Raw genomic sequence first — 18,088 nt, forward strand, 5'->3', positions numbered from 1 at the left:
GGCTTTTAACCTTTCAAGTCCTTCTCATTTTCCTTTTACTTGTTAGGGTTGAGAAACAGTTATCACTTCCAACTGCACAAGAGCCCAGTTTTCTGGCCCCCTCTCAATTTCCTTCCATTCCTGCTTGGAAACATGTCAATTATATTCTGAGATGATTTCAAACACAGTCAACAGAAGCTAATGCTTGCTGCTATCTTCTTTTCCCCTCAGGTTAAAAGTGTATACAGTGTAAGAACCTGCCTTCCAAGTTATTGCAGGTGGCAGTTTTACCCAATAGTTTGCCACAAAATAACACGAACTGCTGTCTTCAAACGGGTGCTCACAGTGTCCTCACCATCTGTTAACCAGTTTCTAAGTCATTGCACAAATTTTAGCTAATATTGTTCGGTAGGACCCCACTTCTGTATCAGTCAGGATAAACTAAATTGCGCTAATATGACAGACAACCATGAAATCTAACAGTTCAAAGCTACAAAGAGTATTTCTGGATCACTACGAGTCAGCAGGAGTCTCCACTTATCAGAGCCGCTCAGAAACCCGGGCTAATGGAATCACCACCATCACGAATATTGCCTGTCAGGACACCAAAGGGGGGAAAAAGTGGTAAACTGCACAACGGCTCTGCTTCTGCAGAACCATTTAAGGACTTTCAGTTTCTGCTTAGAAGTGACACTTGTCACTTCCAAAGAAATTTTACCGAGAACTAAGCAAGTTACATGTCACCCCTAACTTCATGGAGACAGGAAAGTGTAATCGTACCACAAACCCAGGAGGAAAGTGAGAAATATTTGGTGACAAACTTCACCAGACTTATCTCTGAGAAGTCATTTCCTCCTTTGCATCTGTTCTTCATCCTCCAACTTTTTTCACATAACTATTGCTTCAATAATTAGAAAGGTTTTTTTTGTTTTTTTTAAGGGCCCATTGGTTCAGGAAGAGATGAAGGTTTTTGTAAAAGTTGACAGGAATGTATTGGGACTGATACACATATACTACTATATATAAAACATAGATAACTAATAAAAATACTTTGGTCGTCTGATGCAAAGAACTGACTCATTGGAAAAGACCCTGACGCTGGGAAAGATTGAAGGCAGGAGAAGGGGACAACAGAGGATGAGATGGTTGGATGGCATCACCAACTTGATGGACATGAGTTTGAGCAGGCTCTGGGAGTTATGATGGACAGGGAAGCCTGGCGTGCTGCAGTCCATGGGGTCTCAAAGAGTCAGACACGACTGAGCGACTGAACTGATTGAACTGCATAAGAGCCCACTGTATAACACAGGGAACTCAATACTCTGTAATGACATGTATGGGAAAAGTGTCTAAATAGAGTAGATGTATGTATGTGTATCAGAGAAAGCAATGGCACCCCACTCCAGTACTCTTGCCTGGAAAATCCCATGGACGGAGGGGCCTGGTGGGCTGCACTCCATGGGGTCGCTAAGAGTCGGGCACCACTGAGTGACTTCATTTTCACTTTTCACTTTTCACTTTTCACTTTTCTGCATTGGAGAAGGAAACGGCAGCCCGCTCCAGTGTTCTTGCCTGGAGAATCCCAGGGACGGGGGAGCCTAGTGGGCTGCCGTCTATGGGGTCGCACAGAGTTGGACACGACTGAAGCAACTTAGCAGCAGCAGCAGCAGAAGCACATATGTGTATAACTGAATCACTTTGCTGTATAGCAGAAACTAACACAAAAATGTAAGTCAACTATACCCCAATAAAAATTAATAAAAATAAACAACAAAAAAAGAAAAATATTTGGTGAATGGAACTAATGACTACCAATCTCATATACTTTGTCCATTTTTATTCTGGTTCCTATTATTTTCTTGTTACTTGTTAGAGGTCCGTAGGGTCTAGAAGATATTGCTGCCTCATCGGTTTTAAATGTTGAAAAGATCTTCTCTCCACCACTCAACTGTTAAGTTTGTCAATGGTGTCCTTCACTGAGCAGAAATCTTTTATGCTAATGTAGATAAGTCATCAATTTTTTCCAGATTAAATTTTCTGCATTGGAGATCTTGTTTAAGAAATCATTTCCCATCCCAAGGTCACAAGATGTGATACATATACTTTCCACACTTAGATTTTATATATATCTAAATAATTCATTTTTAAAGGTATAGAGATCTTTTATCATAATCCACAAAATGAGTCAATATTCTCAAAATTCATTATTTTTTCACTGATTTCTGATTCCATCTTTGTTATATTTAAAATTTATTGACATCTGTTTCTGTTCCATTGAACTATTTATTTGCTTCCACTCCAGTTCTACAATGGTACTATGCTGCTGGTAAGTCACTTCAGTCGTGTCCGACTCTGTGCGACCCCATAGATGGCAGCCCACCAGGCTCCCCTGTCCCTGGGATTCTCCAGGTAAGAACACTGGAGTGGGTTGCCATTTCCTTCTCCACAATGGTACTATAGTTTTGTATAATATGTAAATACACATTAGGGATAATTCGTGCATTTCCTCAAAGTTTTTAGTTATCTATGATCTTCTATTCTTTCCTATACATTTCAGAATCAATTTGTTAAGTTTCTAGATTATTTCTGATAGAAATTCTACTCAAAGTATTGATTAATTTGAAGGATAATTTACATATTTGTGGTGTTAAAATATCCCACTCTTTAACATGGTATATCTTTCCAAACATCCTGGTCTTCATTTATGTCTTTCATTAGAGATTTAAAGCTTTTCTTGTACATTCTTTGAAAGATTAATTTCTATAAATATTATATAGTGTTTATTGCTATTGTGAATGTTATCTGAGTTTGTATTACATAGTCAGGTTGTTAACAAATGATATAGAAAAATGCTGCTGCTGCTACTGCTAAGTCACTTCAGTCGTGTTTGACTCTGTGCGACCCCATAGACGGAAGCCCACCAGCTCCTCCGTCCCGGGACTCTCCAGGCAAGAACACTGGAGTGGGTTGCCATTTCCTTCTCCAATGCAGGAAAGTGAAAAGTGAAAGTGAAGTCACTCAGTTGTGCCCGACTCATAGCGACCCCATGGACCGCAGCCCACCAGGCTCCTCCGTCCATGGGATTTTCCAGGCAAGAGTACTGGCGTGGGTTGCCATTGAGGAATGCTACTGACTTTAAAATTTTGTTACTGTTGCAACTGGGTTTACTAATATAAACAATTATCGGATATTCTATTGAGTTTTCTATGCATATGATCACATTTATCCTTTGAAAATAATTATATTTGTTCTCTTCTCCAAACCTTAAATCTCTTTCTTCACTTTTTAATTTGTATTAATCTAAAAAGATCTTCACGACCCAGATAATCACGATGGTGTGATCACTGACCTAGAGCCAGACATCCTGGAATGTGGAGTCAAGTGGGCCTTAGAAAGCATCACTACAAACAAAGCTAGTGGAGGTGATGGAATTCCAGTTGAGCTATTCCAAATCCTGAAAGATGATGCTGTGAAAGTGCTGCACTCAATATGCCAGCAAATTTGGAAAACTCAGCAGTGGTCACAGGACTGGAAAAGGTCAGTTTTCATTCCAATCCCAAAGAAAGGCAATGCCAAAGAATGCTCAAACTATTGCACAATTGCACTCATCTCACACGCTAGTAAAGCAATGCTCAAAATTCTCCAAGCCAGGCTTCAGCAATATGTGAACCGTGAACTTCCTGATGTTCAAGCTGGTTTCAGAAAAGGCAGAGGAACCAGAGATCAAATTGCCAACAACTGCTGGGTCATGGAAAAAGCAAGAGAGTTCCAGAAAAACATCTATTTCTGCTTTATTGACTATGCCAAATCTTTTGACTGTGTGGATCACAATAAACTGTGGAAAATTCTGAAAGAGATGGCAATACCAGACCACCTGACCTGCCTCTTGAGAAATCTGTATGCAGGTCAGGAAGCAACAGTTAGAACTGGACATGGAACAACAGACTGGTTCCAAATAGGAAAAGGAGTACGTCAAGGCTGTATATTGTCACCCTGCTTATTTAACTTATATGCAGAGTACATCATGAGAAACACTGGACTGGAAGAAACACAAGCTGGAATCAAGATTGCCGGGAGAAATATCAATAACCTCAGATATGCAGATGACACCACCCTTATGGCAGAAAGTGAAGAGGAACTAAAAAGCCTCTTGATGAAAGTGAAAGTGGAGAGTGGAAAAGTTGGCTTAAAGCTCAACATTCAGAAAACGAAGATCATGGCATCCGGTCCCATCACTTCATGGGAAATAGATGGGGAGACAGTGGAAACAGTGTCAGACTTTATTTTTCTGGGCTCCCAAATCACTGCAGATGGTGACTTCAGCCATGAAATTAAAAGAGCTTACTCCTTGGAAGGAAAGTTATGACCAACCTAGATAGCATATTGAAAAGCAGAGACATTACTTTGCCAACAAAGGTTCGTCTAGTCAAGGCTATGGTTTTTCCAGTAGTCATGTATAGATGTGAGAGTTGGACTGTGAAGAAGGCTGAGCACCGAAGAATTGATGCTTTTGAACTGTGGTGTTGGAGAAGACTCTTGAGAGTCCCTTGGACTGCAAGGAGATCCAACCAGTCGATTCTGAAGGAGATCAGCCCTGGGATTTCTTTGGAAGGAATGATGCTAAAGCTGAAACTCCAGTACTTTGGCCACCTCATGCGAAGAGTTGACTCATTGGAAAAGACTCTGATGCTGGGAGGGATTGGGGGGCAGGAGGAGAAGGGGATGACAGAGGATGAGATGGCTGGATGGCATCACTGACTCGATGGATGTGAGTCTGGTTGAACTCCGAGAGTTGGTGATGGACAGGGTGGCCTGGCGTGCTGCGATTCATGGGGTTGCAAAGAGTCGCACACGACTGAGCGACTGAACTGAATGGAACTGATTCTAATGCTAAGGTTGAACAGAGGTGGGGATATTATTCATCCTTGGCTTGTTCATAATTTTAAATGCCTTCAATAAGCATGTTTTTTGAGGTGTAAATTATATTTAGTGAATATCATAGATCTTCAGTGGACTCTTTAATCAGTTTTGTTGGAAACAGACATTTGTTCACCTCAGAGTGTCCCCTTGTGCTCCTTCACAATCTCTCTCCTCTCCAGAAGCAACTATTCCAATTTTTATAATTATGGCAATTGTGTCTTTTCTAGAATTTCATGTGAATGGAATAATAATAGAATGTATTTTTATGCACCTGGCTTCTTTCAATCAGAATAATATTTTTGAGATTCATCTGTGTTATCACTTATATCCTTTTTAGTGTTTAATAGTATTTCATAGTATGACTATACCACAGTTTGTTTATTCTCCTTTCGATGGGCATCTGGGTTATTTTCAGTTTGGGACTATTAAGAATAAAACTGCCATGAACATTCTTATACTAGACTTTTTGTGGACACAGCCTTTTTTATTTTTCTAGGAGTAGAATTGTTAGTCATAAGGCAGTTGCATCCTTAACTTTTTAGGAAACCATCCGTTTTCTAGTGTTATTGCTACATTTTAGACTTCCAGCAGCAATATGTGAGAGACCTAGTTGATCCACATCTTATACAACATTTAGTATTGTAAACGATCGTAAATCTATTTCATTTCACCCATTATATCAGGTATGTATGATTTCCCTTATTGTAGTGGTGCCTAATTGCTTTAATTAGCATTTCCATGATGACTAATGCTTTTGAGCACTTTTTAAATCTAAGTTGACTAGCTGTATTTCCCTATCTTTGGTGAAATGTTTTGAATTTTTTACCCATTTAAAAAAATTGTGTTGCTGCTTTTATTTTTATCATTGTGTTGTAAGAATTTTTTGCATACTGTGGATAAAAAAGCCCTTCAAAAAGCCCTTCATCATATAGATGTATTGTGAATATTATTCCCAATTTGCCTTGCCTATTTGTTCTTTAATTTTTGTTGTCCACCACCCCCCCAGCTTTTTTTTTTTGAGACTGTCAAGATATTTAAATATTTCATTATACAAAGTTGTACCCAAAATTGTGCTTCATTTTTTCACTATATACTTTAACTTAAGGAAATCTGTAAAAACAGTACATTTCAGAAATCCTGAAAAATTCCAGAGGCTTCAGCAATATGTGAACCGTGAACTTCCTGATGTTCAAGCTGGTTTTAGAAAAGGCAGAGGAACCAGAGATCAAATTGCCAACATCCGCTGGATCATGGAAAAAGCAAGAGAGTTCCAGAAAAACATCTATTTCTGCTTTATTGACTATGCCAAAGCCTTTGACTGTGTGGATCACAATAAACTGTGGAAAATTCTGAAAGAGATGGCAATACCAGACCACCTGACCTGCCTCTTGAGAAGTTTGTATGCAGGTCAGGAAGCAACAGTTAGAACTGAACACGGGACAACAGACTGGTTCCAAATGGGAAAAGGGGCTCGTCAAGGCTGTATATTTTCACCCTGTTTATTTAACTTATATGCAGAGTACATCATGAGAAACACTGGACTGGAAGAAACACAAGCTGGAATCAAGATTGCTGGGAGAAATATCAATAACCTCAGATATGCAGATGACACCATCCTTATGGCAGAAAGTGAAGAGGAACTAAAAAGCCTCTTGATGAAAGTGAGAGTGGAGAGTGAAAAAGTTGGCTTAAAGCTCAACATTCAGAAAATGAAGATCATGGCATCCGGTCCATTCACTTCATGGGAAATAGATGGGGAAACAGTGGAAACAGTGTCAGACTTTATTTTTCGGGGCTCCAAAATCACTACAGATAGTGACTGCAGCCATGAAATTAAAAGACGGTTACTCCTTGGAAGGAAAGTTATGACCAACCTAGATAGCATATTGAAAAGCAGAGACATTACTTTGCCAACAAAGGTTCGTCTAGTCAAGGCTATGGTTTTTTCCTGTGGTTATGTATGGATGTGAGAGTTGGACTGTGAAGAAAGTTGAGCGCCAATGAATTGATGCTTTTGAACTGTGGTGTTGGAGAAGACTCTTGAGAGTCTCTTGGACTGCAAGGAGATCCAACCAGTCCATTCTGAAGGAGATCAGCCCTGGGATTTCTTTGGAAGGAATGATGCTAAAGCTGAAACTCCAGTACTTTGGCCACCTCATGTGAAGAGTTGACTCATTGGAAAAGACTCTGATGCTGGGAGGGATTGGGGGCAGGAGGAGAAGGGGATGACAGAGGATGAGATGGCTGGATGGCATCACTGACTCGATGAACGTGAGTCTGAGTGAACTCCGGGAGTTGGTGATGGACAGGGAGGCCTGGCGTGCTGCGATTCATGGGGTCGCAAAGAGTTGGACACGACTGAGCGACTGATCTGATCTGATCTGATTGTCTGACAGAAAAGACTAATCAAATAAGAAAAATTTTTTTCACAATCCTTGGAAAAGCCCACTTCTATAATAACCCATAGACGAACACAACTTTCAGCCCATATCCATTGTGGTTTTGGACAATCTTGTAATTAACTTCCAGGATGTTGATATTGGGCCCAGCAGTGAGGAGGAGGGGTTGTATATTTAAAGTCTTCAAGTAACAAACTTATTCTCTGTCTGCATCAATCAGCACAGGCAGAGAATCCAGACTAAATGGAACTCAAGGGTTGTCTAGAATGAGACCCATACAGGGTTGCGTTTTTTCCTTACTGTATACATCCCAGCCTTGGATCCATTCACTTCCAAGCTAGCACTGTATCTTTGGGCTACTCCTGAAGCCTCAAAATTTTTCATTCAATTCAACTGACACCTGTCTCTTGAACACTTTCATCTGTTGCCACTGATAATTCCCTCTTGCATCATTTAAAGTAAATCTAAGGTTTCATTGATGGCTCAGTGGTAAAGAATCTGCCTGCCAATGCAGGAGACAAGGGTTTGATCCCTGATCCCACATGCCGCATATGAGATAGGTAACTAATAAGAACCTGTTATATAGCACAGAGAACTCTACTCAATACTCTGTAATGGCCTATACGGGAAAAGAATCTTTAAAAAAAAAAAAAAGTGGACATATATATAACAGATTCACTTTGCTGTACACCTGAAACTAACAGAACCTTGTAAATCAAGTATACTCCAACAAAAAGTTTAAAAGTATTAAAGGAAAGCCAGCATCATATAAACAGCATACACTTAAGGAGCTGAATGCTTAACATACAGAGTCACTGGTATATTAAAGGTCTATTTCAAGATGCTTCTCTTGTATGCTTCATTTGTTTTTTTAGCAAGCAAAGCCCTATAAAGGATGGCTTCATCTATTCCTCATAGTCAGATTCATCTTCATCTTGACTAATCTAGAAGTAACAAAGTTCATAAGTCTGCTTCTCAGATGCAACCACATGAAGCCATTGTTCTTTTGAAGGTATTTCTTGGTAAAGTATTATAAATACCTTTTAGAGAACTGTTTCTGAGAAACAACTGTGATTTTATTCTTGAAGGATTCAAAGTGAGTAACATTCCCAAGATCTCTAATCTTTCCATTCACTTTAACCTTCTCCTATAGAAACCGTTCAAAATTTCCAGAGTCAAAAGTTCTATCTTTTGACTCTGTGAGTAAGGTTCAAATCAAATCTCCAGGTTGACTTTCTTGGGCTTCTTGTCTTTCTTCAGTACCATCTTGGAGACTGGCCTCTTGATCTCCCCTTGGCTTTTTTCCCTTAATATTTATTTTATCTTATTTGGCTGGATCAGGGTTTAGTTGCAGCATGAAGGGTCTTCAGTCTTCATTGTGGCATGTGGACTCTTAGTTTTGGCATGTGGGACCTAGTTCCCTGTCCAGGGAATCGAACTCAGGCCCCTGCATTGGGAGCTTGGAGTCCTAGTCACTGGACCACCACGGAAGTCCCTTGCCTATTTTCTTGATGGTGCTTTCTGATGAATAGAAATTTTTAATTTTGATGAAATCCAATTAACCAATCCTTTATGGTTTATACTTTCTGGATCCTCCCTAAGAATTCCCTGCCTACCCAGGGGTCACAAAAATATTCCCCTAGCACTTCTAGTAGCTTTATTATTTTAGCTCTTATGTTTCAGCCTATAATCGGACTCAAATTGGGTTTTGTGTATAGTGTGAGGTAGGGATTGAGGTCCTTTACTTCTCATATGGATATCCAAATTTTCTAGCACCATTTATTAAGGATATTTTCCTTTCCCCATTGAATTTGCTTTGTTATTTTAATAAAAAATCATTTGTTTGTATATATGTGGATCTATATCTGGACTCTCTTATTTGATTCCATTAGTTTATTTGACCATCCATTCTCCAGTAGCATATTATTTTGGCCGCAGTTTGGGTTTGTCTTTTTTCCTTTTTTTTGTCTGAAACATGTCATTACTTTGATTTCATATTTTTTAAAGTTTTACTGGAGTATAGTTGATTTACAATGTTGTGTTAGTTTTGGGTGTAGAGCAAAGTGAATCAGTTATACATATATCCATTCATTTTAAGATTCTTTTCCCATATACGCCATTACAAAGTTTTGAGTAGAGTTCCCTGTGTTATACAGTAGGATCTCATTAATTATCTATTTTATATATAACAGTGTATATATGTCAAGCCCAGCCTCCCAACTTACCCTCCCTGCTTTCATAATTTAAAAGGTATTTCTGTTGGAGATAGAATTACATTTGCAGGGTGTTTTTTTTTTCTTTCAGCACCTTAAGAAAGGTCATTCAATTTCTGCAGTTTCCAAAATCTTGATGCAAAATGATCAAATCTTACTGTTGCTCCTTTGAAAGTACATCAGTTCAGTTCAGTTCAGTCGCTCAGTCATGTCCAACTCTTTGAGACCCCATGAATCGCAGCATGCCAGGCCTCGCTGTCCATCACCAACTCCCGGAGTTTACTCAAACTTGTGTCCATCGAGTCCGTGATGCCATCCAGCCATCTCATCCTCTGTCGTCCCCTTCTCCTCCTGCCCCCAATCCCTCCCAGCATCAGAGTCTTTTCCAATGAGTCAACTCTTCGCATGAGGTGGACAAAGTATTGGAGTTTCAGCTTTAGCATCAGTCCTTCCAGTGAACACCCAGGACTGATCTCCTTTAAAATGGACTGGTTGGATCTCCTTGCAGTCCAAGGGACTCTCAAGAGTCTTCTCCAACACCACAGTTCAAAAGCATCAATTCTTCAGCGCTCAGCTTTCTTCACAGTCCAACTCTCATATCCATACATAACCACTGGAAAAACCATAGCTTTGACTAGACAGACCTTTGTTGGCAAAGTAATGTCTCTGTTTTTGAATATGCTATCTAGGTTGGTCATAACTTTTCTTCCAAGGAGTAAGTGTCTTTTAATTTCATGGATGCAATCACCATCTGCAGTGATTTTGGAGCCCCCCAAAATAAGTCTGACACTGTTTCCACTATTTCCCCATCTATTTGCCATGAAGTGATGGGACCAGATGCCATGATCTTCGTTTTCTGAATGTTGAGCTTTAAGCCAACTTTTTCACTCTCCACTTTCACTTTCATCAAGAGGCTTTTTAGTTCCTCTTCACTTTCTGCCATAAGGATGGTGTCATCTGCATATCTGAGGTTATTGATATTTCTCCCAGCAATCTTGATTCCAGCTTGTGCTTCTTCCAGCCCAGCATTTCTCATGATGTACTCTGCATATAAGTTAAATAAGCAGGGTGACAATATACAGCCTTGACGTACTCCTTTTCCTATTTGGAACCAGTCTGTTGTTCCATGTCCAGTTCTAACTGTTGCTTCCTGACCTGCATACAAATTTCTCAAGAGGCAGGTCAGGTGGTCTGGTATTCCCATCTCTTTCAGAATTTTCCACAGTTTATTGTGATCCACACAGTCAAAGGCTTTGGCATAGTCAATAAAGCAGAAATAGATGTTTTTCTGGAACTCTCTTGCTTTTTCCATGATCCAGCAGATGTTGGCAATTTGATCTCTGGTTCCTCTGCCTTTTCTAAAACCAGCTTGAACATCAGGAAGTTCACGGTTCACGTATTGCTGAAGCCTGGCTTGAAGAATTTTGAGCATTGCTTTACTAGCGTGTGAGATGAGTGCATAATGCGTCTTTATTCTCTGGCTACTTTTTAGTTAGCTACTGGTTTACTTAGCTACTTGGCTACTTACTTATTCTCTGGCTACTGGTTACTTAGCTTTGGTTTTCAGCCATTTAACTAAGTATTTAGGCATTATTTTCTTTGTATCTGTCCTACTTGGGTTTTACCAAGTATCTTGAATCTATACATTGATATCTTTGATCAGTTTTGGAAAGTTCTTGATCTTTCTCTCTTCCAACTTTGCTTCTAACTCATTCTCTCCATCCTCTCTGCTTGGATTCCAGTTTCACTATGTGTAAACCTTTGATTGTGTCTTGCATGTCTCTTCTTTCCATTGTTTTTTTTCTGTGGGCTTCAGTTTGGATAATTTATATTGACCTTTGGGTTTACCAATTCTGTTTGTTGCTTTTAAATCCATCAGTGAGTTTGTAATTTCAGAAATTATACTTTGCAGCTCCAGAAAAAGTCCATTTGATATTTTTACAGATTACAATTCTCTGCTAAAGTATTCTTTTTAACAATTTTGTCATACTTTCCATTTTCCCCTTCAACATATTTGAAACAGTTCTTTAAAAATGCCTTGTCTGAGGCAATTGAAATACATGCAAAAATAAATAAATGGGACCTAATCAAACTTACAAGATTTTGTACAACAAAGGAAACCATAAACAAAATGAAAAGATGACCTACAGACTGGGAGAAAATATTTGCTAATGATGAAATCAATAAATGCTTAATTTCCAAAACATACAAGCAGCTCATACATTTCAATAACAAACAAAAAACCCAAGCAAAAAATGGGCAGCAACTTCCCTGGTGGTCCAGTGGCTGGGACTCTGTATCCCAATGTCTGTCAAGATGGTGGCAGCAGTGACCTTCCTCTGGCTGCTGGACCAGGGCAGGCTGGTGGCATGGAGCCTGCCCAGGGGGCACCAGGTGCTTCAGTGTGCAGTCCTCACTAGCTGGTGAGGAGGTCACACACACTGGCCAGTTTTATGACCATAACGACTATAGGCAACTCCCATTTGTAGGTTGTCAGAAGGAAGTGAATGAAAGCTCTACCACTGACCTGATAGCAGAGCAGCCTGTGAGTGAAGTCAGAAGGCAAGTGGTATCTTGTGACAGGAATGAAGAGATCCAAGGCCAGCCACGGTGTACATAAACTCGGACAAAGAAACAAAGGAGGCAACATGTAGCTACTGTGGACTGCAGTTCAGACAGCACCATCACTAGGGGGATGCACAGGCGTACTTCAGTGATGGAGTGAATCAGGAGACCCTTAGTGCTGTATGCATTGATTCACTAGTGTGGAATAAAGGGTGTTGTCCTCAAAGAAAAAAATAATAAAAATCTTGTGTAACTGGAAAATATGGGTCAACTGTGGGTCTTCTTTTTTTTTCTCCTGAGCACATATGATCCCATTTTCCTGCCTTTTCACGTGCCTTATAATTCTTTATTGTACACTAGAGATCTGCCAGGTGGCACTAGTGGTAAAGAACCCACCTGCCAATGCAGAAGACCTAAAAGACGAGGGTTCGATTCCTAGATGGGGAAGATCCCCTGGAGGAGGGCATGGCAACCCACTCCAGTATTCTTGCCTGAAGAATCCCATGGACAGAGGAGCCTGGTGGGATACAGTCCATACAGTTGCAAAGAGTTGGACAGGACGGTAGCAACTTAACACGCATGCAGAGATCTTACATATATGAACTAAGACTGAAGAATTTTCCCTAGATAGGTTTTACCCTTTCTATCTTATGTAGATAAGATATGGTGCCAATCACAACAATGTGATTAAAAAATAAACTAGATTGAGGTTGGGTTCTAGTTCTTTTTGACTCAGTCTCCCTCTGGTTTGATTGAAAGCTAGTCACGTCTTCATTTCCATAGCCATAAAACACCGTGGGGAATTCGTTTATGCGTTTAAGAAATTTGATTAGCCTCCAAATCAATACAGCTTCAAAATTTGGCAAATATCGAGACCAGCTGTGTGTTTGACACAACCACCGCCTTCCTCTAACGACTTTGTCTCCTAAGCACTGTGAATCTGTGGGGAAACTTCACTTTCTTATTCTACACCCTTCCTGCTACACACACTTCCCCCAGCCTCCTGTGTCACTCATTGAAAAGTGAAAATGTTAGTCGCTCGGTCATGTCTGACTCTTTGCGACCCCATGGACTGTAGTCCGAAAAGCTCCTCTGTCCCTGGAATGCTCCAGGCAAGAATACTGGAGTGGATAGCCATTCCCTTCTCCAGGGGATCTTCCTGACCCAGGGATCTAGCCCAGGTCTCCTGCAGCAAATGTTCTGTGAAAGAAGACTGGCTATGCTGCAAAGGTGCTTTTCAATCAAAGGCCCCATATTTTTAATTAAGGAAAATAATTTGACATTGTGTCTTAAAATACTTTATCTTGTTTCTTTTTCTGAGACTCCAGTTGAATGCATGTCATCCACTCCACTTATGTCATCCATACCTCTTAACTTCTCTGTATCCTTTGTGATATATTTTATGTTGACTTTTGTCCTCTGCCTAATCTTCCAACACTCTCATCTGTTCTTTGCCCAAATACATTCTGCTGCTTTCCCCAGTTATTGCTTTCAATGATTACGCTTGTCATTCCTAGTTATTTTTTTAATAATTGCTCCTCTTGCTTTATATTTACAATGCTTCTCTTACGCCTTGAAAGGATATATGTATTGTTCTTAATGCAAATTCTTCTTCACTTCTGTGATAGTCATGGTTTGTTGGTTGTTTTTGGCTCAGAGCTCATGTTTCCTTGGAAGTGTCAGCTCTCTCAGCCAATAATGTGTACTTTGGAAGGAGGAGTGAGATTAAAGACCAGAGTCCTACTTTGACGCCTCCTCCTGAAGTTCTGAGGGGAGCGCCTCAGGGTGCAGAGCCTCTGAGCATCTGTTTCCTGTTTGTCCACGACTATAGAGCCCTGCCTTTCAAAAGAACGTGTTTGAACTCTGCCCTAGTCACTCCTCTTTCCTAAGAGCTGCCTCTCTGTGTAGTCATTTTTCCCAATCAAGGTGTGGGGGAAGAAGGAGAGACTGCTCAGTGGCTGCCTGCCAGCCTTTGTTGAATCTATTTCTCACCCCCCGTTGTTGTTTAGGCACTAGTTCAGTTCAGTTCAGTCGCTCAGTCATGTCCGACTCTTTGCGACCCCATGAATCCCAGCACGCCAGGCCTCCCTGTCCATCACCAACTCCCGGAGTTCACTCAGACTCACGTTCATCGAGTCAGTGATGCCATCCAGCCATCTCATCCTCTGTCGTCCCCTTCTCCTCCTGCTCCCAATCCCTCCCAGCATCAGAGTCTTTTCCAATGAGTCAACTCTTCGCATGAGGTGGCCAAAGTACTGGAGTTTCAGCTTTAGCATCATTCCTTCCAAAGAAATCCCAGGGCTGATCTCCTTCAGAATGGACTGGTTGGATCTCCTTGCAGTCCAAGGGACTCTCAAGAGTCTTCTCCAACACCACAGTTCAAAAGCATCAATTCTTTGGCACTCAGCTTTCTTCACAGTCCAACTCTCACATCCATACATGACTACTGGAAAAACCATAGCTTTGACTAGACGGACCTTTGTTGGCAAAGTAATGTCTCTGCTTTTGAATATGCTATCTAGGTTGGTCATAACTTTTCTTCCAAGGAGCAAGCGTCTTTTAATTTCATGACTGCGATCACCATCTGCCATGATTTTGGAGCCCAAAAAAATAAAGTCTGACACTGTTTCCACTGTTTCCCCATCTATTTCCCATGAAGTGATGGGACCGGATGCCATGATCTTCGTTTTCTGAATGTTGAGCTTGAAGCCAACTTTTCCACTCTCCACTTTCACTTTCAACAAGAGGCTTTTTAGTTCCTCTTCACTTTCTGCCATAAGGATGGTATCATCTGCATATCTGAGGTTATTGATATTTCTCCCAGCAATCTTGATTCCAGCTTGTGCTTCATCCAGCCCAGCGTTTCTCATGATGTACTCTGCATATAAGGTAAATAAGCAGGGTGACAATATACAGCCTTGACATATTCCTTTTCCTATTTGGAACCAGTCTGTTGTTCCATGTCCAGTTCTAACTGTTGCTTCCTGACCTGCATACAGGTTTCTCAAGAGGCAGGTCAGGTGGTCTGGTATTGCCATCTCTTTCAGAATCCACAGTTTATTGTGATCCACACAGTCAAAGGCTTTGGCATAGTCAATAAAGCAGAAATAGATGTTTTTCTGGAACTCTCTTGTTTTTTCCATGATCCAGTGGATGTTGGCAATTTGATCTCTGGTTCCTCTGCCTTTTCTAAAATCAGCTTGAACACCAGGAAGTTCACAGTTCACATATTGCTGAAGCCTGGCTTGGAGAATTTTGAGCTTTACTAGCGTGTGAGACGAGTGCAATTGTGTGGTAGTTTGAGCATTCTTTGGCATTGCCTTTCTTTGGGATTGGAATGAAAACTGACCTTTTCCAGTCCTGTGGCCACTGCTGAGTTTTCCAAATTTGCTGGCATATTGAGTGCAGCACTTTCACAGCATCATCTTTCAGGATTTGGAATAGCTCAACTGGAATTCCATCACCTCCACTAGCTTTGTTTGTAGTGATGCTTTCGAAGGCCCACTTGACTTCACATTCCAGGATGTCTGGCTCTAGGTCAGTGATCACACCATCGTGATTATCTGGGTCGTGAAGATCCTTTTTGTATAGTTCTTCTGTGTATTCTTGCCATCTCTTCTTAATATCTTCTGCTTCTGTTAGGTCCATACCATTTCTGTCCTTTATCGAGCCCATCTTTGCATGAAATGTTTCCTTGGTATCTCTAATTTTCTTGAAGAGATCCCTAGTCTTTCCCATTCTGTTGTTTTCCTCTATTTCTTTGCACTGATCGCTGAGGAAGGCTTTCTTATCTCTTCTTGCTTTGTGTCCAACTCTTTGGAACCCCATTGACTGTAGCCTGCCAGGCTCCTCTGTCCATGGGATTTTCTAAGCAAGAATATTGGAGTGGGATGCCATTCCCTTCTCCAGGGGATCTTCCTGACCCAGAGATGGAAACTCCATCCCCTGCGTAGCTGCCAAGGAAGCCCATTTCTCACCCTAACTGGCTTCAAAACTGCCTTTGAGGTTACCTTGCCATTTGCAGCTGGTGTTATATTGGTGTGTTCTGCCCATAGAAGTGGAAAGGAAGATTATTGTGGAGGAGAGAAAATCCACTAGAAAGTCTTCCCCTAGATTCTCATCCATCCATGATATTGACTTTCTCCACCTATAATTTGCATATCCACACAGACTGGGACCTGTCTGACTTCTGTTTCTCCAAGTTTGATTCTGGGATATATCACTCCTCTTTCATTATACAGTGTCTTCAAGGCTGAATTCAGGGGAGGAAATCCTCAGTTTACTTAATTCAGCATCAAGATGGAACTCTGAAACCCCCTGCTTTCCATTATCTAGAAATTTCCCAATATTTCTGGTCTGCCAGTGGCTCTTCATCTTATTTTCTATTTCTATTGTGTATTGGTTACTTTAAAAATTGATTGTATATCTGCTCTGTCATTTCAAATGCAAGGCCATATTCTGAAAGTCCTCCTCCTCTTATTTTGAAGGATCTCCTACTTGTTAAGAAGCTGGGGTCTCATCTTCCCTCTCCCTAGCTTTCCCATCTCTAACATGGGAGCAAATGGACTAAGCGGTATTTGCGGGCCTTCCCCTTCTCTTGCGCTATGACTTCAAGGATCATGCCTGGCTATTGTTTGGCTTGTTTCCTTCTTTACATTCCGCATTAGTTTAGAAATGTGGGTGGGGGCACCACATTCTCCCTGATCTCACTCTGGTCATGAGAAGTCAAAATGGAGAGCCGAGAAACGAAGGCAGTTTCCTCTTAGAAGAAAAGCGTAAACCATCTACAAAAACAATTCCAAAATGAACCACCAAGCTAGATGAACAGAGGACTATCCTGAGAAATGTGAAACTGGTGGCAGGGAGATAATTTAAGGATTTATTATTCCCAAAGCAAAACCAGACTTCCAAATTACCTTTTATCTTTTTTTCCAAAAGCCCCACTGAGAGCCCCCAGGAGCTGCTAATAACTAATGTGAGATCATAACTCCCTAGGAGATAGATGTCTCTGTGTGACCTGTGATGTCACAAAACAGGGTGGTAACTTGAACGACCTCCAAGTATCTTGCCTATCAAATATACAGTAAGGGCAGAAACCATGAATATTGGGAAGAGCTAAAATCCATTCTGGGAAGGTTTGGGGGAGTTGGGAAGAGCGCACTGTCTCTTAGATCTAATTTTGACTTGTATTTGATTATTCAACCTGTAGTCCCTGCCCATAAAGATGTGAGTCTGACAGTTCAAAAAGTGAGAGCTCTGGGGTGGTGGTGTGGGCCTTGAGGTCCAAGAATGAGGCACAGGCAGGCTTCACTCTTTGCCATCCATGATTTTAGGCATCATAAGGCCACAAACTATTGACCAAGGACCTCAGCTCAACCTTCATATACATATGGGGAAACTGAGGCTAAGAGAGGTCAGGGACTTGCCTGATGTCACAAAGAGAGTCAGTAGCTGACTTAGAACTCAAGGCCTCTTACTCCCCTTCAGGAGTCCGATACCTGTACCTAGGTGCGTTAGGTAAGTTCCTGAAGTTTCTAAGACCCCACTGAGTTTGAGGGAGACCCTGAGTCAGGCCTAGAACAAGGGCTAATTAAACATGTATCATTATTACTACATGGATGCTGTGCTGGGCTGCAGGAATCCTCATTCATGACTGAAGAGCTTGTTCCCAACACTCATAGCATTTCTGCAGGAAGATAGCTCTCTGTTGTAAGTCTTCTTTGGGATTGTTTCTGCCGAAGAGAGTAACCTGGATCAGGCCATTCCCCCTTCCCAGGAGACCCACATCCAATGGTTGAACAGTGCTTGGGTACAAAAGACCAGCCCTGGCCCTAACACAAGACAATGCTAAAGAGGTCATCCCAGCTTCAGAGTGCCCCATGGGGCTGGCTGAGGCCATTTTTGAGCCTGTATTGTGGCCCAACATCTCTCTCTGCCCAGTTCTTTTTTTCTTCAGGTGTTGAGCACAAGAGCATCCCTAATGAACTTCCTGGGTGCTAATCTCCATATTAG

At 41.2% G+C, this 18,088-nt stretch overlaps 1 protein-coding gene and 1 pseudogene across 1 annotated transcript; one reads left to right on the top strand and one right to left on the bottom strand.

Moving 5' to 3' along the window:
• Window positions 1–8,203: 8,203 nt before the first annotated feature.
• On the bottom strand, window positions 8,204–9,418 carry LOC109564196 (ribosomal protein eL22-like pseudogene; annotated as a pseudogene).
• Window positions 9,419–11,827: 2,409 nt separating this feature from the next.
• Window positions 11,828–12,202, top strand: LOC109564592 (NADH dehydrogenase [ubiquinone] iron-sulfur protein 6, mitochondrial). The gene is given in 3 exon segments (XM_019968002.2): window positions 11,828–11,896; window positions 11,898–12,117; window positions 12,120–12,202. Coding segments are annotated over 3 exon segments (372 nt in total).
• Window positions 12,203–18,088: the final 5,886 nt, after the last annotated feature.

This window comes from Bos indicus, chromosome 10 (assembly GCF_029378745.1).
Source record: "Bos indicus isolate NIAB-ARS_2022 breed Sahiwal x Tharparkar chromosome 10, NIAB-ARS_B.indTharparkar_mat_pri_1.0, whole genome shotgun sequence".
NCBI classification, from domain to species: Eukaryota; Metazoa; Chordata; class Mammalia; order Artiodactyla; family Bovidae; genus Bos; species Bos indicus.